Raw genomic sequence first — 25,373 nt, 5'->3', positions numbered from 1 at the left:
CGGTCTGGGCTAATGCATAGTGGTTTGCCTGGGAGAGTCACTGGGGAGTTAATGTGCTTTGCAGCCCGCAGAGATTAGTTGTTTTTCAGCTTGGGGAGATGAGGTCATTGGGTGGAGCCAAGGGAGGTAGAGATATTTTGAAAACATTAGAGAAGCAGTTGGTGGAGAAAGTTTGGTGAGAGGAGCCGCCTTCTGATCGGCTTAATGCGGAGTCCACAATTCTCCCACAGTAAGATAGAAGATTTCTAAGTTTCTTTTCTTGTTGTTTAATGGGAAATTGTATGGTTGTGTTAAGGTGTAAATTGTAAGCTGTTACTCTTGAGTGTGAAGTTATAAAGTTTAATATTCTAGTTAGACCATAAAACCATCAGATGTAAGAGCAGAATTAGGTCACTCAGCCCATCGAGTCTGCTCCGCCATTCAATCATCGATTGGATTGTATTTTTTTATTGTCACGTGTACCGGGGTACAGTGAAAAGTATTTTTCTACGAGCATCTCAAACAGATCATTAAGTACATGTGAAGAAAAGGGAATAAAATAATAGGGCAACACAAGGTATACAATGTAACTACATAGGCACCGGTATCGGATGAAGCATACAGGGGTGTGGTGTTAATGAGGTCAGTCCTAAGAGGGTCATTTAGGAGTCAGGTGACAGCGGGGAAGAAGCTATTTTTGAGTCTGTTCGTGTGTGTTCTCATATTTCTGTATCTCCTGCCCGATAGAAGAAGTTGGAAGAGTGAGTAAGCCGGTTGGGAGGGGTCTTTGATTATGCTTCCCGCTTTCCCGAGGCATCGGGAAGTGTAGATGGAGTCAATGGATGGGAGGCAGGTTCGTGTGATGGACTGGGCTGTGTTCACGACTCTCTGAAGTTTATTGCGGCCCTGGGTCGAGCAGTTACCATACCAGGCTGTGATGCAGCCAGATAGGATGCTTTCAATGGTGCATCTGTAAAAGTAGGTAAGGGTTAATGTGGACATGCCAAATTTCCTTAGTTTCCTGAGGAAGCACAGGCGCTGTTGTGCTTTCTTGGTAGTAGCATCAACATAGGTGGACCAGGACAGATTTTTGGAGATGTGCCCCACTAGGAATGTGAAACTGCTAACCATCTCGGCCCTGTTGATGCTGACAGGGGTGACAGTACTTTGCTTCCTGAAGTCAATGACCAACTCTTTAGTTTTGCTGGCATTGAGGGAGATGGTTGTCGCTGCACCACTCTACTAAGTTCTCAATCTCCCTCCTGTATTCTGACTCGTCATTATTCGGGATCCGGCCGACTATGGTCGTATCTTCAGCAAACCTGTAAATGTAGTTGGAACAAAATTTTGCCACGCAGTCGTGTGTGTACAGGGAGTAGAGTAGGGGGCGCAGTACGCAGCCTTGCAGGGCCCCGGTATTGAGAACTATTGTGGAGGAGGTGTTGTTGTTCATTCTTACTGATTGTGGTCTGTGGGTTAAAGTCAAGGATCCAGTTGCAGAGTGGGGTGCCAAGTCCTAGGTTTTGGAGCTTTGATATGAGCTTGGCTGGGATTATGGTGTTGAAGGCGGAGCTGTAGTCAATAAATAGGAGTCAGATGTAGGAGTCCTTGTTGGCGAGATGCTCTGGGGATGAGTTTAGTGCCAGGGAAATGGCGTTGGCTGTGGACCGGTTGCGGTGGTATGCGAATTGCAGTGGATCAAGGCGTTCTGGGAGTATGGAGGTGATGCACTTCATGACCAACCTCTCGAAGCACTTCATTACGACTGAAGTCAGGGCCACCGGACGATAGTCATTGAGGCACGTAGCCTGGTTCTTTGGCACCAGTATGATGGTGGTCTTCTTGAATCAGGTGGGGACCTCGGAGTGGAGTAGGGACAGGTTAAAGATGTCTGCGAACACCTCTGACAGCTGGTCCGCGCAGGCTCCGAGTGCACAACCAGGGATCCCATCCAGGCCAGTCGCCTTCCGAGGGTTCATTTTCAGGAAGGCCGATCTGACTTCGGAAGCTGTGATGCTGGATATAGGTGAGTTATAGGCTGCTGGGGCACTCGACAGCGGAATGTTGGTTACCTGCTCGAAACGAGCATGGAATGCATTGAGTTAATCGGGGAGGGGTGCGCTGCTGCCAGAGATACTGCTCGGCTTCGCTTTGTAGCCCGTTATATTGTTTCATCCTTGCCACAACCGCCGAGAGTCTGTCCATGACTCTAGCTTGGTTTGATATTCTCTCTTGGCATCTCGGATGGCTTTGCGGAGGTCGTACCTGGATTTCCTGCATAGGTCAGCGTCGTCTCACTTGAACGCCTCAGACCTGTCCTTCAGTAGGGAGTCAATCTCGCGACTGAGCCATGGTTTCCAGTTGGGAAACGTACGTACTGCTTTCTTTGGCACGCAATCATCCACACATTTGCTGCGACGGTGGTGACATACTCATTTAAGTCGGTCGCTGAGTTCTTAAATATGGACCAGTCCACTGTCTCCAAGCAGTCACACAAGAGCTCTTCTGTTTCCTTGGACCAGCACTACACGATCTTCTTAGCTGGATTCTCCCTCTTGAGTTTCTGTTTGTATACCGGGAGAAGGAGCACCGTCTTATGGTCTGATTTCCCAAAGTGCGGTCGAGGATGGAACAGTAGGCGCCCTTGATTTTTGAGTAGCAGTGGTCAAGGGTGTTGTCGCCCCTGGTGGGACAGATGTGCTGGTGGAATTTTGGCAGTACATTGATATTTTCTCATCCCAATTCCCCTGCCTTCTCCCCATAACCCCGGATTCCCTTATTAATCAAAAACCTATCTATCTCTGTCTTAAAGACCATCAGTGATTTGGCCTCCACAGTCTTCTGCGGCAAAGAGTTCCACAGATTCACCACACTCTGGCTGAAGAAATTCTTCCTCATCTCTGTTTTAAAGGATCGTCTCTTTAGTCTGAGATGGTGTCCTCTGGTTCTAGATTTTCCTACAAGTGGAAACTATCCAGGCCTCGCAGTATCCTGTAAGTTTCAATAAGATCCCCCCTCATTCTTCTAAACTCCAACAAGTACAGACCCAGAGTCCTCAACCGTTCCTCATACGACAAGCTCTTCATTCCAGGGATCATTCTTGTGAATCTCCTCTGGACCCTTTCCAAGGGCAGCACATCCTTCCTTAGATACGGGGCCCAAAACTGCTCACAATACTCTAAATGGGGTCTGACCAGAGCCTTATACAGCCTCAGAAGTACATCCCTGGTCTTGTATTCTAGCCCTCTTGACATGAATGCTAACATTGCATTTGCCTTCTTAACTGCCAACTGAACCTGCACGTTAACCTTAAGAGAATCTTGAACAAGGACTCTCAGGTCCTTTTGTGCTTCTGATTTCCTAAGCAGTTCCCCATTTAGAAAATAGTCTATGCCTAAATTCCTCCTTCCACAGTGCATAACTTCACACTTTTCCACATTGTATTTCATTTGCCACTTCATTGCCCACTCTCCTAGCTTGTCCAAATCCTTCTGCAGCCCCCTTGCTTCCTCAATACTACCTGTCCCTCTACCGATCTTTGTATCATCCGCAAACGTAGCAACAGTGCCTTCAGTTCCTTCTTCCAGATCATTCATGTATATCGTGAAAGGTTGTGGTCCCAGCACAGACCCCTGAGGCACAACACTAGTTACCGGCTGCCATCCTGAAAAAGACCCCTTTATCCCCACTCTTTGCTTTCTGCCAGTCAGCCAATCCTCTATCCATGCCAGAATCTTACCCTTAACACCATGGGCTTTTAACTTATTTAACAGTCTCCAATGCTGCACCTTGTCAAAGGCTTTCTGGAAATCTAAATAAATCACGTCCACTGGTTCTCCTTTGTCTATCTTCTTTGTGTTTCCTGATGCAGTATGTAGATAGGCCAACAAGAGGTGAGGCCATATTGGATTTGGTACTGGGTAATGAACCAGGACAGGTGTTAGATTTGGAGGTAGGTGAGCACTTTGGTGATAGTGACCACAATTCGATTACGTTTACTTTAGCGATGGAAAGGGATAGGTATACTCCGCAGGACAAGAGTTATAGCTGGGGGAAAGGCAATTATGATGCGATGAGGCAAGACTTAGGATGCATCGGCTGAAGAGGAAAACTGCAGGGGATGGGCACAATGGAAATGTGGAGCATGTTCAAGGAACAGCTACTGCATGTCCTTGATAAGTATGTACCTGTTAGGCAGGGAGGAAGTGGTCGAGTGAGGGAACCATGGGTTACTAAAGCAGTTGAAACACTTGTCAAGAGGAAGAAGGAGGCCTATGTAAAGATGAGATGTGATGGTTCAGTTAGGGCGCTTGAGAGTTACAAGTTAGCTAGGAAGGCTCTAAAGAGAGAGCTAAGAAGAGCCAGGCGAGGACATGAGAAGTCTTTGGCAGGTAGGATCAAGGATAACCCTAAAGCTTTCTATAGATATGTCAGGAATAAAAGAATGACTAAGGTAAGAGTAGGGCCAGTCAAGGACAGTAGTAGGAAGGTGTGCGTGGAGTCCGAGGAGATAGGAGAGGTGCTAAATGAGTATTTTTCGTCTGTATTCACACAGGAAAAAGACAAAGTTGTCGAGGAGAATACTGAGATACAGGCTACTAGACTAGAAGGGCTTGAGGTTCATAAGGAGGAGGTGTTAGCAATTCTGGAAAGTGTGAAAATAGATAAGTCCCCTGGGCTGGATGGGATTTATCCTAGGATTCTCTAGGAAGCTAGGGAGGAGATTGCTGAGCCTTTGGCTTTGATCTTCAAGTCATTTTTGTCTACAGGAATAGTGCCAGAAGACTGGAGGATAGCAAATGTTGTCCCTTTGTTCAAGAAGGGGAGTAGAGATAACCCCGGTAACTATAGACCAGTGAGCCGTATTTCTGTTGTGGGAAAAGTCTTAGAAAGGTTTATAAGAGATAGGATGTATAGTCATCTGGAAAGGAATAATTTGATTAGAGATAGTCAACATGGTTTTGTGAAGGGTAGGTCGTGCCTCACAAACCTCATAGAGTTCTTCGAGAAGGTGACCAAACAGGTGGATGAGGGTAAAACAGTTGATGTGGTGTATATGGATTTCAGTAAAGCGTTTGATAAGGTTCCCCACGGTAGGCTATTGCAGAAAATACAGAGGCATGGGATTCAGGGTGATTTAGCAGTTTGGATCAGAAATTGGCTAGCTGATAGAAGACAAAGGGTGGTGGTTGATGGGAAATGTTCTGACTGGTGTCCAGTTATTAGTGGTGTACCACAAGGATCTGTTTTGGGGCCGCTGCTGTTTGTTATTTTTATAAATGACCTGGAGGAGGGCGTAGAAGGATGGGTGAGTAAATTTGCAGATGACACTAAAGTCGGTGGAGTTGTGGACAGTGCAGGAGGATGTTACAAGTTACAGAGGGACATAGATAAGCTGCAGTGCTGGGCTGACAGGTGGCAAATGGAATTGGTAGGTGAATTGAGTTTCGGAGCCATGGGGTCATGTTGCAGTTGTACAAAACTCTGGTACGGCCGCATTTGGAGTATTGCGTGCAGTTCTGGTCGCCACATTATAGGAAGGATGTGGAAGCATTGGAAAGGGTACAGAGGAAATTTACAAGGATGTTGCCTGGTATGGAGGGAAGACCTTATGAGGAAAGGCTGAAGGACTTGAGGCTGTTTTCGTTAGAGAGAAGGTTAAGAGGTGACTTAATTGAGGCATACAAGATGATCAGAGGATTAGATAGGGTGGACATTGAGAGCCTTTTTCCTCGGATGATGTCCAGCACGAGGGGCCATAGCTTTAAATTGAGGGGAGATAGATATAGGACAGATGTCAGAGGTAGGTTCTTTACTCAGAGAGTAGTAAGGGTGTGGAATGCCCTGCCTGCAACAGCAGTGGACTCGCCAACACTAAACGCATTCAAATGGTCATTGGATAGGCATATGGACGATAAGGGAATAGTATAGATGGGCTTTAGAGGGGTTTCACAGGACGGCGCAACATCGAGGGCCGAAGGGCCTGTACTGCGTTGTAATGTTCTATGTAAAGAACTCTAAAGATTTGTCAGACACAACCTCCCTTTGACAAAGCCGTGCTGACTCAGTCCTATTTTACCATGCACTTCCAAGTACTTCACGATCTCATCTTTAATAAGACTCTAAAATCTTACCAATGACCGAAGTCAGGCTAACATGCCTATAATTTCCCGTCTTCTGCCTCCCTCCCTTCTTAAACAGTGGTGTTACATTAGCCACTTTCCAGTCCTCTGGGACCAGTTATAATAGTCTGTCTTAAAAATAACTACACCCCATTTCTTCATGCAATCACTCCTGGAGTGAATTATTCTTTCCGCGCAGTCTTTCAAATAAACTAAAATATTGGGGTTGCGGTCCAGTATACATAGAACATAGTGTAGAATCCTATCCATTGTTGGAATCTGGTCTGGGATTGTAATAATCACTCCTTTTTGCCTTGCACCATTGGCCCTTCTGTCATTAAATTGTTCGAGCCCTTAACCCCAACACTGACTGTCCCCTTTGATTTTCCCTCCCAAACCAAATCCTGGTTCCGCATTTCCTTGCGCAACTAACAAACCTTTCGTCTCTTCCAGTTCTGATGAAAGGCCAATCGACATGATCAGTTAACTGTTTCTGTCCCGACAAGATTCTGACCTACTGAAGATTCCCACCATATTCTGTTTTCATTTTAGAAAAATATCTTGTTCAGGAAGAAACACCCGATTAACATGGTCCCTTTAACCAAGGACAAATATACCTTCATAGAATCCCTACAGTGCAGAAGGAAACCATTTGGCCCATCGAGTCTGCATCATCCCTCTGAAAGACCACCCTCCAAACCCACATCTTGGGTAGATGCTGGAGGTCAATTCCCTTGGCTATGGAATCTAGAACCAGAGGGTATAGTTTTTTTTTTAATTCAGGGTCCGGCTTTTAGGGACTAAGATGAAAATAAATGTCTTTACTCGGAGGGTTGTCAGAATTAGAAATTCACACCTCAGGAGAACTGGATGCTCAATTGTTGAGCAGATTCAAGATAGATATCAATAGGGTTTTGTAAGCTGAGGGAATTCAGGGATATGAGGATCATGTAGGAAGGTGGAGTTGAGGGAACAGGTTGGCTATGATCGTACTGAATTGCCGAGCAGGCTTGAAGGGCTGAATGGCCTAGTCTTGCTCATTTTCCTTAGGTATTGCAAAACAATATTCCTTTTGCTGCGAAGTACCAGCTCTAACTTTTTAATTTTAGTCATAGCACAAATCCAGCAATTTCCGACACTCGTGGGGAGAATAATGGTGATCGCCCACTTGTGTGAGGTTAATGGGCACCACAAATCATCCTGCATTTCGCAACTCAAAACGTCGCTCCCCTTGCCGCAAATTGCAAGGCTTTTTTATGCACTAATAACTGCACCATGAACTCTCTTGTTATTTTCCCAGAAAATTCAGAGTCATGGTGCAAATTTGTTTGAATATAAATCATGTGGGCATGTGAAATGATGTGTGAAAATCCAAAATATCTTTTGTAAAAACTGGCTCACTAACATCCAAGTTCCAACATATAAGCAAAGGAATCTCTAATGTCTAGTTCGCTGTTCCCATTCTCGAGGATAAAGCAGGTTGACAGCAAATGATAAAACGGGCCAAGAAAAACAATTTACATAATTATTTTCAATAATGAGCAATTAACGGCACAGCCTTCCAGCAAAGGATGCAAAGTCACCTTCACTGAGGGGTAAGCCTAAACTGGTTCACAAAGGCGGCATTTTGCACTCAAATAAAGGATAAAAACTGCTAATGGATAAATAGATATTAATATAACAAATTTTTAAACATTTAAGATTACACAATACCCTGGCTAAACACATTTGTATCAGGTCTGCTTTTACAAATTCACTATTTTTTAATAAGATCCTTTATGTCAAGCCACACTCATCAATATCTAAAAGACGTTATGGTTGAGTACTCCTGCAGCACCAGTCTCTACAAGATGATTATATTTCATTAAAACATGACAAATCAATTAAAAATATGATTTCATAATATATAGGGAGCAATTTAACTAATTGGGAACAAGGTCCAATAGCTAGTGTGATTAGACGTGTGTTTCCCAGCGCTCAGCGGCAAGTACACAATGCCATAAAACAGCACTCGCGTTAGATAGGGGCCTCAGCGGAGCCTCAGCCGCACATATCCCTGTTTTGTGCACCGAGGAGCTCCGCTCAAAGTGATCCTCGACTTTCTCTCCACAAACCCCCCCCCCCCCCACCGCCCCAACACACTACAATACTACAGGAGGGCACCCCCAGCCCGATCGGTGCTGCTCAAAAACGCCTGCACCTTGGGTACATCGGAACCTGCACATTAAAGTGAGACAGATTTGCTACAAAGTGACAGCACAACGTCTCACGAGATTGTGTTGGATCTCGCGAGGTGTTGCAAGCCAGGTAGATGTGCTTTTCGGCTGCAGCGTGACCATAAAGTCGTGCCCATAGTCACTGAATACGATCCATTATAGATTAACAGCATTAGTCAAAATAATCCTTATTGGATTACATTAGCAACTGTCTGATCGATATATATTTTTTAGTATAAATTTAGAGTGCCCAATTCATTCTTTCCAATTAAGGGGCAGTTGAGCATGGCCAATCCAACTGGCCTGCACATCTTTGGGTTGTGGAGGCGAAACCCACGCAGACACGGGGAGAATGTGTAAACTCCACACGGACAGTGACCCAGGGCCGGGATTGAACCTGGGACCTCGGCGCCTTGAGGCAACAGGGCTAACCCACTGCGCCACCGTGCTGTCTAATCAATATACAATACTCTGTTAATGATCCTAACCACTTAAGAAACACTTAATGAGTTGGTCAACATGGTATTTTTTCAGCATGAATGCAAGTAAGAATAATGGCTGAAAGCAAATATGTAGCTACTTAGTTTTTGATTTCTCTAGACTTAACTATTCTTATTCCTTGGGTGGCAGTGGCTGGAATAGTTATCCAAAAACCACGGTAATAATGCTCTGGGGTCCGGGTTCGAATCTAACCATGGCAGATGATAAAACTTTAATTCAATAAAAATCTGGAATACAAAGTCTAATGATGACCAAGAAACCATTGTCGCAAAAACCCAGGAAAGGAAATCAGTCATCCTTACCTGGTCTGGCCTACATGTGACTCCAGACCCACAGCAACGTGGTTGAATCTTAAATGTCCTCAGGAATGGGCAATAAATGCTGGCCCAACCAGTGAGTCCCACATCGCATGAACGAAAAAAAATACTCTTCTGGCCAGTCTCCCAACTTCCATGAATCTTAACCTCATCTAAAATTGTTCTTCCCATATCCTATGAGCATCCAGCTCTCACGCACGTCACCCATGTGCCGCATTGGTTTCCAGTCTGCCAATCCCTCAACTATAATATCCTCATCTTGGTTTTCAAATCCCTCAATGGCCTCTCCACTCTCGGCCTCTATACTTCCTTAAACACCCTACCAGGATCTGTGCTCCTCTAATTCTGGTCTTTTGCGTATCCCTGATTGCATTTACTCCACTACTGGCATCCATGCCTTCAGATACCATGGCTTTAAGCTCCGGAACACTTTATCTAAGCCACTCTACCTCTCTTTTTGCCATTAAGCTGCTCTTAAAAGCCTGTCTCTTTGACTGGCTCTTAATACGTCCTGATTTGACTCGGTATCATAGAACATAGAACATAGTACGATACAGCGCAGTACAGGCCCTTCGGCCCTCAATGTTGCACCGACATGAAAAAAAAACTAAAGGCCATCTAACCTACACTATGCCCTTATCATCCATATGCTTATCCAATAAACTTTTAAATGCCCTCAATGTTGGCGAGTTCACTACTGTTGCAGGTAGGGCATTCCACGGCCTCACCACTCTTTGCGTAAAAAACCCACCTCTGACCTCTGTCCTATATCTATTACCCCTCAATTTAAGGCTATGTCCCCTCGTGCTAGCCACCCCCATCCGCGGGAGAAGGCTCTCGCTGTCCACCCTATCTAACCCTCTGATCATTTTGTATGCCTCTATTAAGTCACCTCTTAACCTTCTTCTCTCTAACGAAAACAACCTCAAGTCCATCAGCCTTTCCTCATAAGATTTTCCCTCCATACCAGGCAACATCCTGGTAAATCTCCTCTGCACCCATTCCAAAGCTTCCACGTCCTTCCTATAATGAGGCGACCAGAACTGTACGCAATACTCCAAATGCGGCCGTACTAGAGTTTTGTACAACTGCAACATGACCTCATGGCTCCGGAACTCAATCCCTCTACCAATAAAGGCCAACACACCATAGGCCTTCTTCACAACCCTATCAACCTGGGTGGCAACTTTCAGGGATCCATGTACATGGACACCGAGATCCCTCTGCTCATCCACACTACCAAGAATTTTACCATTAGTCAAATATTCCGCATTCCTGTAATTCTTTCCAAAGTGAATCACCTCACACTTCTCCACATTAAACTCCATTTGCCACCTCTCAGCCCAGCTCTGCAGCTTATCTATGTCCCTCTGTAACCTGCAACATCCTTCCGCACTGTCTACAACTCCACCGACTTTAGTGTCGTCTGCAAATTTACTCACCCATCCTTCTGCGCCCTCCTCTAGGTCATTTATAAAAATGACAAACAGCAACGGCCCCAGAACAGATCCTTGTGGTACGCCACTCGTAACTGAACTCCATTCTGAACATTTCCCATCAACTACCACTCTCTGTCTTCTTTCAACTAGCCAATTTCTGATCTATATCTCTAAATCACCCTCAATCCCCAGCCTCCGTATTTTCTGCAATAGCCGACCGTGGGGAACCTTATCAAACGCTTTACTGAAATCCATATACACCACATCAACTGCTCTACCCTCGTCTACCTGTTCAGTCACCTTCTCAAAGAACTCGATAAGGTTTGTGAGGCATGACCTCCCCTTCACAAAACCATGCTGACTATCCCTAATCATATTATTCCTATCTAGATGATTATAAATCGTATCTCTTATAATCCTCTCCAAGACCTTACCCACCACAGACGTTAGGCTCACCGGCCTATAGTTACCGGGGTTATCTCTACTACCCTTCTTGAACAAAGGGACCACATTTGCTATCCTCCAGTCCTCTGGCACTATTCCTGTAGCCAATGATGACCTAAAAATCAAAGCCAAAGGCTCAGCAATCTCTTCCCTGGCTTCCCAGAGAATCCTAGGATAAATCCCATCCGGCCCCGGAGACTTATCTATTTTCACCTTGTCCAGAATTGCCAACACTTCTTCCCTACGCACCTCAATACCATCTATTCTAATAGCCTGGGTCTCAGCATTCTCCTCCACAACATTATCTTTTTCTTGAGTGAATACTGACGAAAAGTATTCATTTAGTATCTCGCTTATCTCCTCACCCTCCACACACAACTTCCCACCACTGTCCTTGACTGGCCCTACTCTTACCTTAGTCATTCTTTTATTCCTGACATACCTATAGAAAGCTTTTGGGTTTTCCTTGATCCTACCTGCCAAAGACTTCTCATGTCCCCTCCTTGCTCGTCTCAGCTCTCTCTTTAGATCCTTCCTCGCTTCCTTGTAACTATCAAGCGCCCCAACTGAAACTTCATGCCTCATCTTCACATAGGCCTCCTTCTTCCTCTTCACAAGAGATTCCACTTCTTTGGTAAACCACGGTTCCCTCGCTCGACCCCTTCCTCCCTGCCTGACTGGTACGTACTTATCAAGAACATGCAATAGCTGTTCCTTCAACAAGCTCCACATATCCAGTGTGCCCAACCCTTGCAGCCTACTTCTCCAACCAACACATCCTAAGTCATGTCTAATGGCATCATAATTGCCCTTCCCCCAGCTATAACTCTTGCCCTGCGGGGTATACTTATCCCTTTCCATCACTAACGTAAAGGTCACCGAATTGTGGTCACTGTTTCCAAAGTGCTCACCTACCTCCAGATCTAACACCTGGCCTGGTTCATTACCCAAAACCAAATCCAATGTGGCCTCGCCTCTTGTTGGCCTGTCAACATATTGTGTCAGGAAACCCTCCTGCACACATTGTACAAAGAACGACCCATCTAATGTACTCGAACTATATCTTTTCCAGTCAATATTTGGAAAGTTAAAGTCTCCCATAACAACTACCCTGTTACTTTCGCTCTTTTCCAGAATCATCTTCGCCATCCTTTCCTCTACATCCCTAGAACTATTAGGTGGCCTATAGAAAACTCCCAACAGGGTGACCTCTCCTTTCCTGTTTCTAACCTCAGCAAATACTACCTCAGAAGAAGAGTCCCCATCTAGCATCCTTTCCGCCACCGTAATACGGTCCTTGACTAGCAGCGCCACACCTCCCCCTCTTTTGCCTCCTTCTCTGAGCTTAATAAAACACCTAAACCCCGGAACCTGCAACAACCATTCTTGTCCCTGCTCTATCCATGTCTCTGAAATGGCCACAACGTCGAAGTCCCAGGTACCCACCCATGCTGCCAGTTCCCCTACCTTATTTCGTATACTCCTGGCATTGAAGTAGACACACTTCAAACCACCTACCTGAACACTGGCACCCTCCTGCGAAGTCAAATCTGTGCTCCTGACCTCTATACTCTCAATCTCCCGTACCCCAAAACTACAATCCAGGTTCCCATGCCCCTGCTGAATTAGTTTAAACCCCCCCCAAAGAGCACTAACAAATCTCCCCCCAGGATATTGGTGCCCCTCAGGTTCAGATGTAGACCATCCTGTCTATAGAGGTCCCACCTTCCCCAGAAAGAGCCCCAGTTATCCAGAAATCTGAATCCCTCCCGCCTGCACCATCCCTGTAGCCACGTGTTTAATTGCTCTCTCTCCCTATTCCTCATCTCACTATCACGTGGCACGGGCAACAACCCAGAGATAACAACTCTGTTTGTTCTCGCTCTGAGCTTCCATCCTAGCTCCCTAAAGGCCTGCCTGACATCCTTGTCCCCTTTCCTACCTATGTCGTTAGTGCCAATGTGGACTACGACTTGGGGCTGCTCCCCCTCCCCCTTAAGGACCCGGAAAACACGATCCGAGACATCACTTACCCTTGCACCTGGGAGGCAACATGCCAAACGTGAGTCTCTCTCGCTCCCACAAAATCTCCTATCTGTGCCCCTGACTATTGAGTCCCCAATTACTAATGTTCTACTCCTTTCCCCCCTTCCCTTCTGAGCAACAGGGACAGACTCCGTGCCAGAGGCCCGTACCCCATGGCTTACCCCTGGTAAGTCCCCCCCCCACAAGTATCCAAAACGGTAAACTTGTTACTCAGGGGAACGACCGCAGGGGGTCCCTGCACTGACTGCTTCTTCCCAGTCCCTCTTACAGTTACCCATCTATCTCCAGTCTTTGGTGTAACTACTTCCCTGAAGCTCCTATCTATGACCCCCTCTGCCTCCCGAATGATCCGAAGTTCATCCAGCTCAAGCTCCAGGTCCCTAACACGGTTTTAGAGGAGCTGGAGTTGGGTGCACTTCCCACAGATGAAATCAGCAGGGACACTGACGGCGTCCCTCACCTCAAACATTCTGCAGGAAGCATATTTTGTTTGGTAACATTCCTCAGTGCCTTGGCACATACGACTATGTTAAAGGCACAATGTAAGTGAAAATGGTTGTTACCAGAGGCAATCTTGAAAGTAATCAAAATCAATTTCATCCAAACCTCCAAATCTGCTGAGACGGGTCGGAAGCTTTGCTCTCGGTCTTTGACCACTGGCTGTAAATAACAGCTGCTAAAACAGGCACTTGGATCAAGTGGTCGCACTTGTTTCTGACCATAGACAAGTTGGCTTCCAAAGGGTCGGTTGGTTTCCTCATCCTTGTTCGTCTTCATGGGCTTGTCAATGTTTTGGGAAACATTTCTGCCTTTTTTTTTTAAATTTAACCACGAATGTATATGGTATAATCATATCACAAGTAAACTGGAGTTCAGACAAAAGCTGTAATTCATATACAAACTTCAAAATGGAGTGCATCTGTCCACTAATTGCAAGCAGAATCTTTACATGTAGATAAGCCAGATGTCATAAAGTTGACACGAGTTTACTTCAGCAAAACAACATGTCAAATCAATACATGGGGTATCTGCCCAGAAGAGACAAGACTGGATAAATTTAAAATAGTGATATAATAGAGAAACCTTTTGAAACTTGTGCCACAGCAAACCTCATGGAAACGTTGAAAGGAAAGCATGAGAAATGTACATGGAAGCAGGGAAGCTTGAATTTCACGAATTGAGATATTTCTCCCTAATTAGCTCGTGAACAATTTTACATACAACTATTTCAAAGTCGACCAGTCACCAGTTAAAAATAATCTGCAAATTAGATACAACAGCCATGTTATTAGATACAACAGCCTATTGTTATCATGATGAAACTGTAAACCATTATTCCAGCCTCAGTACATTATATTCAGAGAAATGAATTACTTATTTATCAAGTTCTGTTAAGGACAACATACCTTTCGCAATAAGGCCATGTTCATCTGCCATTTTGGAGACATATGCTTCAGGAGATACACAGAAGTCACTAGAACCCTGGCCAAGAGATAAAAGCACATGGTTAATAATGTGGAATTACAGAATAGTCAATTAAAACTGTCAAGCGCGGATTTGGAAAAAGCCAATCTATTTCGATCTAATAACTGGTTTGGGTCAAGTGTATTTAAAGTCAATGCGATCCAATACAAAAATCCACAACCAAATGTTTACAGCAACACTGGAACTGGAATGCCACAATATAGCTATAAATTCAATGGAAAGTGAGAAGAAATAGGAGGCCCATTGAGCCTGTTCCGCCAGTCAATAAGATCATGGCTGATCTGACTGTGGCCTTAACTCCACTTTCCTGTCTGTCCTCATGACCCTCAACTCCCTAGTCAATCAAAACCTGTCCAAGTCATCCTTGAATATTTCAATTACTGAGTCTACACTGCTCTGAGGAATAGAATTCTAAAGATGAGCAACCTCCTCCTTTCCGTCTTAGATGCCTTACTTTTAAACTGTGCCCTGTAGATCTAGATATCCTCTCAAGAGGAAACATCCTCTCAACACCTACCCTGTCAAGCCTATCTTATAATGTTTCAGTAAGATCACTTCTCATTCTTCTAAACTCCAAAACGTCGAGGGCCAACCTGCTGAACCTTTCTTCGAAGACAACACATTCATCCCAGGAATCAGCCTAGTGCAGTCATTTTCAAATCCAGGGTCGCGACCTATGAGTGGGTCACGAGCGGGTCTCAGGAGGGTCGCGGGGCCATGCATCGCGGCATTCCTGATCACGGTACGTAGTGCCCAACGGGGCGACTAACTTTTAGAAAAGCCACCTGCAACCGGCTCTCAGAATGCCAACCATTCTACACATGCGTGCCCCCTCAGCAATGCACAGTCACGGAGCACGGCAGGGCAGAATGCCTCCTCCTGACGTCAGCGTGCTGACCCAGGAGCAAATTTTTTTAAAAATTAAATTGCTGGAGTCTTCCTGCCTGGAGAGGCGGCAGAGAACAGGTTATGTGCCCTGTGCACTGACGTCATGTGTTCTGGCCGCTAGAGCGATCCCTCCATTTTGCAGCTGCCAGCAGTGCTGGTGCAAGCTCCAAGGCCTCTGGTGAATACCCATGAAGCACATGAAAACAGGAACAAAGCAGTATGGGCAGCACTGTAGCACAGTGGTTAACACTGTAGCTTGTCAGCGCCAGGGTCCCGGGTTTCATTCTTGCTTGGGACACTTTCTGTGCGGAGTCAGCACGTTCCACCCGTGTCTGCGTGGGTTTCCTCCGGGTGTTCCGGTTTCCTCCCACAAGTCCCAAAAGACGTGCTATTAGGTAATTTGGACATTTTGAATTCTCCATCTATGCGCCCGAACAGGTGCCGTAATGTGGCGACTAGGGGCTTTTCACGGTAAATTCATTGCAGTGTTAATTTAAGCTTACTTGTGGCAATAAAGATTATTATTAAAGGTGATTACTTGAGGTGTGGATTATTATTGTGCCACTGCAAATCAGGATGCAATGTTCATGTGTGTTATATGCAGGAGAGCACTGGTTTAAAACCCTCAAAACTTCAAAGATATTTGAAGACAAAGCATGAGTGTTCGAGGACAAACCGCTGGATATTTTTCAATGGGTGCAGCGAGATGTTTAATCATCAGCTGAAGTCATTATAAGAACTACAACACTGAATAACAAAGCAAGTGAGATCGTGAGGACCAAGAGGCTCACCTGATACAATAAAGGGAAGTAAAAATGGTGGGTCGCGAAGGTCGGCCAGCGTGGGTGGCGAAGGTCGGCCAGCGTAGGTGGCGAAGGTGGGCCAGCGTGGGTGGCGAAGGTGGGCCAGCGTGGGTGGCGAAGGTGGGCCAGCGTGGGTGGCGAAGGTGGGCCAGCGTGGGTGGCGAAGGTGAGCCAGCGTGGGTGGCGAAGGTGAGCCAGCGTGGGTGGCGAAGGTCAGCCAGCGTGGGTGGCGAAGGTGAGCCAGCGTGGGTGGCGAAGGTGGGCCAGCGTGGGAGGCGAAGGTGAGCCAGCGTGGGTGGCGAAGGTGAGCCAGCGTGGGTGGCGAAGGTGAGCCAGCGTGGGTGGCGAAGGTGAGCCAGCGTGGGTGGCGAAGGTGAGCCAGCGTGGGTGGCGAAGGTGAGCCAGCGTGGGTGGCGAAGGTGAGCCAGCGTGGGTGGCGAAGGTCAGCCAGCGTGGGTGGCGAAGGTCAGCCAGCGTGGGTGGCGAAGGTCGGCTAGCTTGGGTGGCGAAGGTCGGCTAGCTTGGGTGGCGAAGGTCGGCCAGCGTGGGTGGCAAAGGTCGGCCAGTGTGGGTCCCTTCGATGGCAGGTGGTAAAAATGGGTCCCAGGCACAAATGTTTGTAAAACACTGGCCTAGTGGACCTTTCCTGAACTACCTCCAATGCAAAAAACCCTCCTTAAGTAAGAAGAGTATTCCAGCTGCAGTCTCACCAATACCCTGTACAGCTGCACGAAGACTTCCCGACTTTTACACTCCATCCTCCTTGCAATAAAGGTCAACATTTCATTTGGCTTCACTCTGCAGCATTGTGCAGTCCCTCTCACAAAGTGGACAACCTGACATTCTCCCCACATAAAACTCTGTCTGCCTATTTTCTATCCACTCACTTACGCGACCTATATCCCTGAGCAGACTGTATGTTGTCCTCACACTTTGCTCTCCTACTTATCATTGTATCATCAACAAATTGCAGGATGGTACACTCAGCCCCTTCATCCAAGCCATTAACGTGGATTGCGAGGGCAGTACAGTGGTGCAGTGGTTAGTGCTGCTGCCTCACGACGCCGAGGTCCCAGGTTCGATCCCGGCTCTGGGTCACTGTCCATGTGGAGTTTGCACATTCTCCCCGTGTTTGCGTGGGTTTCGCCCCCACAACCCAAAAGATGTGCCGGGTAGATGAATTGGCCATGCTAAATTGCCCCTTAATTGGAAAAAATGAACAGGGTACTCTGAATTTATGGGAAAAAAAACATGGATTGCAAATATTTGCAACACCAGCACTGATCACTGCAGCACTGTTGGTTATAGTTCCTGTCTCCCATTATTATTCCCCAGTCCCACCCTCCTAGGGACTCACTTTGGCTACTCCCTTCTTTTTTATATACTTGCACAAGCTTTTACTATCTGTTTCTGTATTTCTTGCTAGTTTACTCTCATGCTCAATTTCTCCCTCTAATTTTTAAGCCATCCATTCAGTTTCTAAAATTTTCCAATTTTCTGGGTACCAATCTTTCAGTATTGTACATCTTTTCTTTCAATGATACCATCCTCGACTTCCTAGTTAGCCATGGGTGGTGCGTCCTTTTTTTGCAGCGTTTTTGTTTTTCCAATAATAGCACAGTGGTTAACACAGTTGCTTCACAGTGCCAGGGACCCGGCTTCAATTCCCAGCTTGGATAATTGTCTGTGCGGAGTCTGTACGTTCTCCCCGTGTCTGCATGGGATTCCTCTGGTTGCTAGGTTTCCTCCCACAAGTCCTGAAAGACGTGCTTGTTAGGTAATTTGGGAGAATTCTGAATTCTCCCTCTGTGTACCCAAACGGGCACTGGAATGGGAGGCTTTCACAGTAACTTCATTGCAGTGGCCATGTAAGCCTACTTGTGACACTAATAAAAATTATTATTAATGTAACTTTTCTGGGAGTTATGAAATATCTTAAATGTCTGACAATGCTTCTCTACCATCTCACCTTTTAACTTATTTTCTCAGTTCAATTCCATTATTTAAGATGAGTTTCAGACCCAAAATTTCTCATCCTCAAACTGAATGAGGAATACGATCACATTATGATCACTCTTACCTACATGATCCTCTATTGGGAGGTCATTAATTAATTGTCTCATTACCAAGCCTAAATTAACTTGTTCCCTGGTTGGTTGCAGAACATACAGTTCTAAAAATCTGACCCAAATGCAACTCATCCTCCAGGCGACTTTTGACAACTTTAATCGCCCAATCCACATGAAGATTAAAATCGCCTGTGATTACTGCAGTACCTTTCTTACAAATGCTCATTAATTTCTTTATTTCTACTCTGTCCTACAGTGTAGCTACTGTCAGGTGAGCCTGTAATCCACTCTCACCAGTAACTTTCTTTGCTATTTCTTACCTTCATCCAAACCGATTCTACGTTTTGATCCTCCAAACTAAGATAATTTCTCATCATCCTTTATTATCAGGGCCATCCTATCACCAATTCCTTTCTTCCCGCCCTTCTGAATTCTCAAATTCCCCTTGAATATTCAGGTCCCAGCCATGATCACTTTGCAACCATGTCTCTGGAAAGGCTATCACATCATACTCATTTATTTTCTGTTATCAATTCATCCAGTGTGTTACAGTGCCCCATCAACCTAAACCCATTTCTCCTGCTCCATTGCCACCATATCAATAGGCCCATTCAAATATATTTGAGAGTTATTTGTCAAAGATTAAAACATTCAAAAAGTTCCCTTCCAAATGTGAAGGACAAATTCTGTTCTCTCTTTCAAACTGAATTATGTGGGGGAAAACACAATATGCATCACACCGCTTTCTTTTCTACACTGACTATCAGACTAACAATTCCTCAAAATAGCTCCCTCCTTTTTGACCACTAACACTTCTACCTCATCCAAACTGATCCCGATATATGTAGATGCCACCACAGTCCAGGACATGGTCTTGATCATTAAGGACATAGTTGATGTGAAACTGATTTATGCTAAGTTAGCCTTGTCTGAGGAAAGACACAGCTTAATGGCTCCAAACATCGGCTTGCACAAGGTGATTTTTCTCAGTGAGGAACCAAGTTTACAGGAAGCTTTGGCTGGGAATTGATTGGTCTTTTATCTTTGAGCTCCATCCATTCAAACAGATAGAAATGCAACAATTGCTGCCACACAATTTCCTGACCAGTTCTCAGTGCCTGCCCTCTCTGCGTACACCTTGCAAAATTAGGGTATGCTTTTCAAAAGCTACAGGTCGTTGAATGCCCAAGGACCCTTAGAGGGGCTGGTTTAGCTCACTGGGATAAATCGCTGGCTTTTAAAAGCAGACTAAGCAGGCCAGCAGCACGGTTCAATTCCCGTACCAGCCTCCCCGGACAGGTGCCGGAATGTGGCGACTAGGGGCTTTTCACAGTAACTTCATTGAAGCCTACTCGTGACAATAAGCGATTTTCATTTCATTTCATTTCATCTGATTGCAAATCTTTGGGTATGATTTCAAATAGTTCCCGGATTCTTCAGTCCTCATGAAAGATCAGACAGTTTGTAAATCCTGGCACTTTAAAGATGAAACATATCCTTGCATCATGTGTGCTTCCAGATCCCTTTTCAAACTTCATCAACCACATAGCATGAAGTTCACAATGGCATAACAACTGATCGTGCGGATGAGTACAGCTTCAATGTTGAGACTTCACTGTAAAACTAAAGGTAGATGAGGAGGGAAAGCTGCCAGAGGAAGGAACCTAGCGGTTGGATGTGGCACTGCATATTTATATATCCAGAACAACATTGGGTTGCAGAAAGACGAGTAACTACTCCAACTGGTGAAACCACAATTCAATAGTAATTTACCAGTGCTCTGTAAAGGTAATCGGTGTAGTTTAAAGTGGCTTAATCGAGCAATGCAGCATTCAGAAGGATGGGGACAGTGCACTCAGTTTATATCAGTTGAAATATTCAATTACGTCTTGAAAAATCTCTGATATTTGTTATCCACTTATTTCACATATTTCAGTTGTTTAATAACTAATGACTTTTTGGGGAGAGGGGAAAGGGAAGAAAGAGAACAAAATCTATTTGGATCAAATGAGACCTGATATGGTACTGCTGGTAATGGGAGATTAGGCTCAAGTTAACATTCCTTGGCAGGCTCAATAATCAGATTTTTCTGCTAGGTAAGTCTGAAGCACTCCAGCCACTGCTCATCACCCACTCAACATAGTTCAATGACATGTCATCTTATCACTGGATATTGTTCTCTCAGCTCTATACAAGCTTCCACGTTTATGTCCTAATAGAAGGAATAATCCCAGCTGTATTAGAAGTAGGAAACCTATTAATGCTGTGTTCCTCAGCCTTGTAGTCACAACTGAGCTGAGCTGGTTATGTAGTCAGAATGTCTAACACTCGCTTCATGACCCTTGTGTGGAGATCATAATGCTGGGGCGCACTCTCTTGGAGATCAAAGGAAGCACTACAAAAACACTCTGAAGGCTCCAGTTTGGAATTTTGATATCAATTTCGAGTGCTGAAAGAAGTGTGCCCATGATGGCCTTCTTCAAAAGCAAGCGCATACCAGAGGCAGAGAGAAAACACGAGGGGAAGACATCTTAAGACAGCAACTTATCCAAAAACTCAACTGCCTGCGGTATCCTCTCCTATTTGGGCACAACCATCTGCAGTATCCTTGGATTGCAGATCAGCATTAGTCAACATGCTCACCAGTTCCCTCTCAAATACCTCAGGTGACAAACATGGCCACCTTTGCCTCAATTGATGAAGAAAATACGGTTATGCAGTTTATTTCGAGTAATAACAAAGCAGCCTTAATTGAGAATGTAGAATGTGTTCCTATGGGAAGTGTATGCATGTACACTCCATCCAAAATATAGACAGTATTCCAATGGATTTTTCAGACACTTGATTTTGGGCAAATTGTATTGGGTTTTCACACAAGACAGATATCCAGATGCAAAAAAAGTGGATTGTCTCAATTCTTGATGTTCAATTTGCCTATTCCATCACATTATGCATGTTTCTGTGCACCCTTTGTCTCATCCATTCAGATTATCCAGAGAGAAACTATCGAAGAATTTTACTAGTGACACTTGAATAATGTATCACAAAGATGTCATGTTTTTCCCCATCATAATCAGCTTCATCACTCCTCTTCTCAATTATTCATGTCCAACTTATTTTCAAAACCACACAACACAAATACCTCCAGTTTTGACCATCAGCATTAGTACTAACTTGGTCTGCCTGTTGCTGAGCAACATCATCGCATTGTGAAATGTTTTTTTCTGCAGTCGCCACACGTAAAGCCCAAAAACTGAAACCTTCATGCACGCATAGGCATATTTCTTATTAGTTGGTTTGTTGCTTGTGTATGTTTCAGAACTCGAGTTTTGAAAAAGGCTGCTTACTGTATTGATAGTTGCCTCAAAAATGAATAAACCATAAATCAGAACACCAAAGGGTTCTGTACAAAGGGAATATAAAAGTAACATTTAAAGATGGTACAAGATATACAACTATGCCGTCCCACATAAAGTTTTGGTACTCTGGTCCATGTCCTCATCATCTTTCCATTCCTCCTCTGACATGATACTGCATTACCACCTAAATGTGACTTATTTTTATCATTTCATAGAATGCGAGTGTCACTGGCAAGGTTCAGTCTTTATTGCTCATTCCTAAATGCCCTCCAGAGAGTGGTGGTGGAACTGCCTTCTTGAACCACAGCAGTCCAAATAGCGTTAGCACACCCACCATACTGTTGGGCAGGGAGTTCCAGTGAAGGAATGGCGATATAGCTCCAAGTCAGGATGGTGTGTAGATTGGAGCGGAACTTGCAGATGGTGGTGCCCACATGTGCCTGCTGCCTTTGTTCTTCTGGATGGTAGAGGTCACAAGTTTGGAAAGTGCTATTGAAGGAGGCTGGCAAGCTGCTTCAGTGCATTAATAATGGAGTAAGTGAATAATTAAGATGGTAGATGGGGTGCTGATCAAGTTGGCCGCTGAATTGGCCTGGGTGGCGTTAACCTACTTAAGTGTTTTTGGAGTTGCACTCATTTAAGCAGTATTTCATCACACTCCTGACTTGTGCCTTGTAGACGGTGGACAGGTTTTGGGGAGTTCGATGAATCACTCACCACAGAATTCCCCGCCTCTGATTTGCTCTTGTAGCCACAGTATTTATATGGCTGGTCCAGCTTAGATTTTGGTCATCGGTAACTCTCTGGATGCTAACGGTGGGGTTTCAGTGATGGTAACTCCATTGCATGTCAAGAGAATGTTGTTAGATTTTCTCTAATTGGAGATTCTCTTGCCCGGCTTACATGTTATTTGCCACTTAACAGCCGAAGCCACAATGTTGCCCAGGTCTTGCTACATTTGAGCTTGGATTGCTTCAGTATCTGAGGAATTGCGAATAGTATCAAACACAGCTATCATCAGTGAACATCCCTATTTCTGGCCTTGTGATGGAGGAAATGTCACTGATGTTGACTCTTAAAATGCCCTCAGGGATAGGCAATAAATGCTGGCAAGCCAGCAATAACCCACATCCTAGGAACTAAGATTTTTTTTTAAATCTGTAAATGGTTGGACCTAGGACACTATCCCGAGGAAATCCTGTATCGATGTCCTGGTGCTGAGATGATCAGCCTCCAACAATGCCAAACATCTTTTCTGCTACCTGTGACTGCAACCAGTGGAGAAATTTCTCTTTGATTCCCATCAGTTCCATTCAGTTTTGCTAAAGCTCATTGATACCACATGGTCAAATGTTGCTTTATGTTCAAGGGCAGTCACTTTCACCTCACCGTTTCAGAACAATAGCAATGTGTTTGACAGATATCTGCCCTCTGAAATGGCCAAGCCATTCAGTTTTATTGAACCTCATCAAAAATAGAGAAGAATAAACTGAACAGGGCACCTTACGTCAACCTAGGCAGGACACGATAAAACCAAGCCCAGTTAACCCTGCAAATTTCTCACCAGGTTTAGTTTTAATTGTATATTGACTGTGTGTAGTTGTTGAGCCCCCTATAAACAGACGAGATTAAAACTGGGTTAGCAAGCATATACTTGTAACATGTAACCCCATAATTAAATGTACAGTTGTGCAAAGATCGGCTCCAATGGTAGTCTTTAACGACTGGCTTTCCTCACCAGCCTACCCAGTTGCACTATCAATAACAGTATCAGTAGGAGCAAGCACCACAAACCTCTTCTGCAGACAAAGTTGCATCTTCAAAACAAGTCCAACAGCTCAAAACCGGATATTCATGTGGCAATGGGTGGCTTTAGCAGCAGCATAATTGTATTCTGTTTTAACTTTAATCTTAAGCTTCATGCCCAATCCATTTCTAACAAGAGAGAATCTCACCACCTTTCCGCGACACCACGAAATCCCTCACCATCACATCATAGAATTTACAGTGCAGAAGGAGTCCATTCGGCCCATCGAGTCTGCACCAGCCCTTGAAAAGAGCACCACATTCAAGCCCACGCGTCCACCCTATCCCTGTAACCCAGTAACTCCACTTTTGGACACAGGGCAATTTAGCATGCGAGTCCACCTAACCTGCACATCTTTGGACTGTGGGAGGAAACCGGAGCACCCAGAGGAAACCCACGGAGACATGGGGAGAACATGCAGACTCCAGGCAAACAGTGACCCAAGCCAGGAATCGAACCTAGGACCTTGGAGCTGTGAAGCAACTCTACTAACAGCAGGATGTGCTAATATCCTGGGTGCACCACTGACTAGTGACTTAATAATAATCTTTATTAGTGTACAAGTAGGCTTAACACTGCAATGAAGGTACTGTGAAAATCCCCTAGTCACCACATTCCGGCGCCTGCTCGGGTGCACAGAGGGAGAATTCAGAATGTCCAATTCACCGAACAAGCACAAAGAGAAAATGCTGGAAAATCTCAGCAAGTCTGGCAGCATCTGTAGGGAGAGAAAAGAGCTAACGTTTCAAGTCCAATGACTCTTTGTCAAAGCTGGTCAAAGCTTTGTCAAAGCAGCAATTTTCTTTTCACCTAAAAAGCATGTCTTTTGGGACTTGTGAGAAGAAACCGGAACATCCGGAGGAAACCCACGCAGACATGGGGGGGGGGGGGGGGAATGTGCAGACTCCACACAGAAAGTTACCCAAGCTGGGAATCAAATCCGGGTCTCTGGCGCTGCAAAGCAACAGTGCTAACCACTGTGCCGCTCCATGCTCCAAAGAGCAGACCAAAGTCTGGATATTCTGCAGGAAATGACTTGCCTTCTAAATCCCCAAATTCTGTCCACCCCGTACAAGGCACAAATCAGTAGTGTGGCGGAATACTCGCCACTTGGCTGCATGAGTGCAACTCCAACAACATTCAAGACACTTAACACGATCGAGGGCAAAACAGCCCATTTCATTCGTACCCAATCCACCAGCTTAAATATTCACTCATTCCACCACTGGTCTATAGTGACTGCACGTGCCATCTGCAAGATGCACTGTAGCAGGTCTGTCCAAAACCGTGACCTCTGCCACCTAGAAGAACAAAAGCAGCAGAATCTTAGGAACACCACCAGCTTTACGTTTTCCTCCAAATTACACACCACCTGATGTGGATCACTGTGACTGGGTCAAAACCATGGAACACCACCCTAACAGCACTCCCTTCCAGCACTTGGGGAGTAGCAACATCACATGGACTGCAGCTGTTTAACAAGGTAGTTCACCGCCACTTGCCCAAGGGCAATTAGGGATGAGCAACAAATGCTGGCCTTGCCAGAAACTCCCACATCCCATGGATGAATTTAAAAATTACATTGGTGATAATAATCAAGGTTATCCAAATCAACTATATACGCATTGAAAATTTTATGAATTAATCGGTGTCGTTAAATTACAAAATTTAATTCACGGTGCAAAATATTTGTGCCACAATACAGTCCACTTAATTGTTTTTTAAGTACTTACTCAAAATAATCTACACGGGATCTTTTCACACCCACGCAGAGTATATTGGTATGCAACTTAATGCCATTTGTACAAAGCTTGAGAACAGATTAGTTAATTAACCCTTCAAATCATTCTAATCTATATTTCAACATTGTTATAATCTGTTCCATATCGCTGCATGCA

General features: G+C 45.0%; 1 protein-coding gene across 5 annotated transcripts in view; it reads right to left on the bottom strand.

The window, feature by feature from the left end:
* Positions 1-25,373, bottom strand: part of LOC119978690 (protein tweety homolog 3-like) — a 286,190-nt gene that overhangs the window by 96,000 nt on the left and 164,817 nt on the right. For all 5 annotated transcript variants that reach the window (XM_038820488.1, XM_038820484.1, XM_038820483.1 and 2 more), the window contains exon 7: positions 14,471-14,546. In XM_038820488.1, coding sequence (XP_038676416.1) covers positions 14,471-14,546 — 76 coding nt within the window. The remainder of the gene's footprint in view (positions 1-14,470; positions 14,547-25,373) is intronic.

The sequence above is a fragment of the Scyliorhinus canicula genome, chromosome 15 (assembly GCF_902713615.1).
Source record: "Scyliorhinus canicula chromosome 15, sScyCan1.1, whole genome shotgun sequence".
Taxonomy (NCBI): domain Eukaryota; kingdom Metazoa; phylum Chordata; class Chondrichthyes; order Carcharhiniformes; family Scyliorhinidae; genus Scyliorhinus; species Scyliorhinus canicula.
Note: the sequence above shows the minus strand (reverse complement) of the source record. Positions and strands in the feature narration are given on the sequence as shown.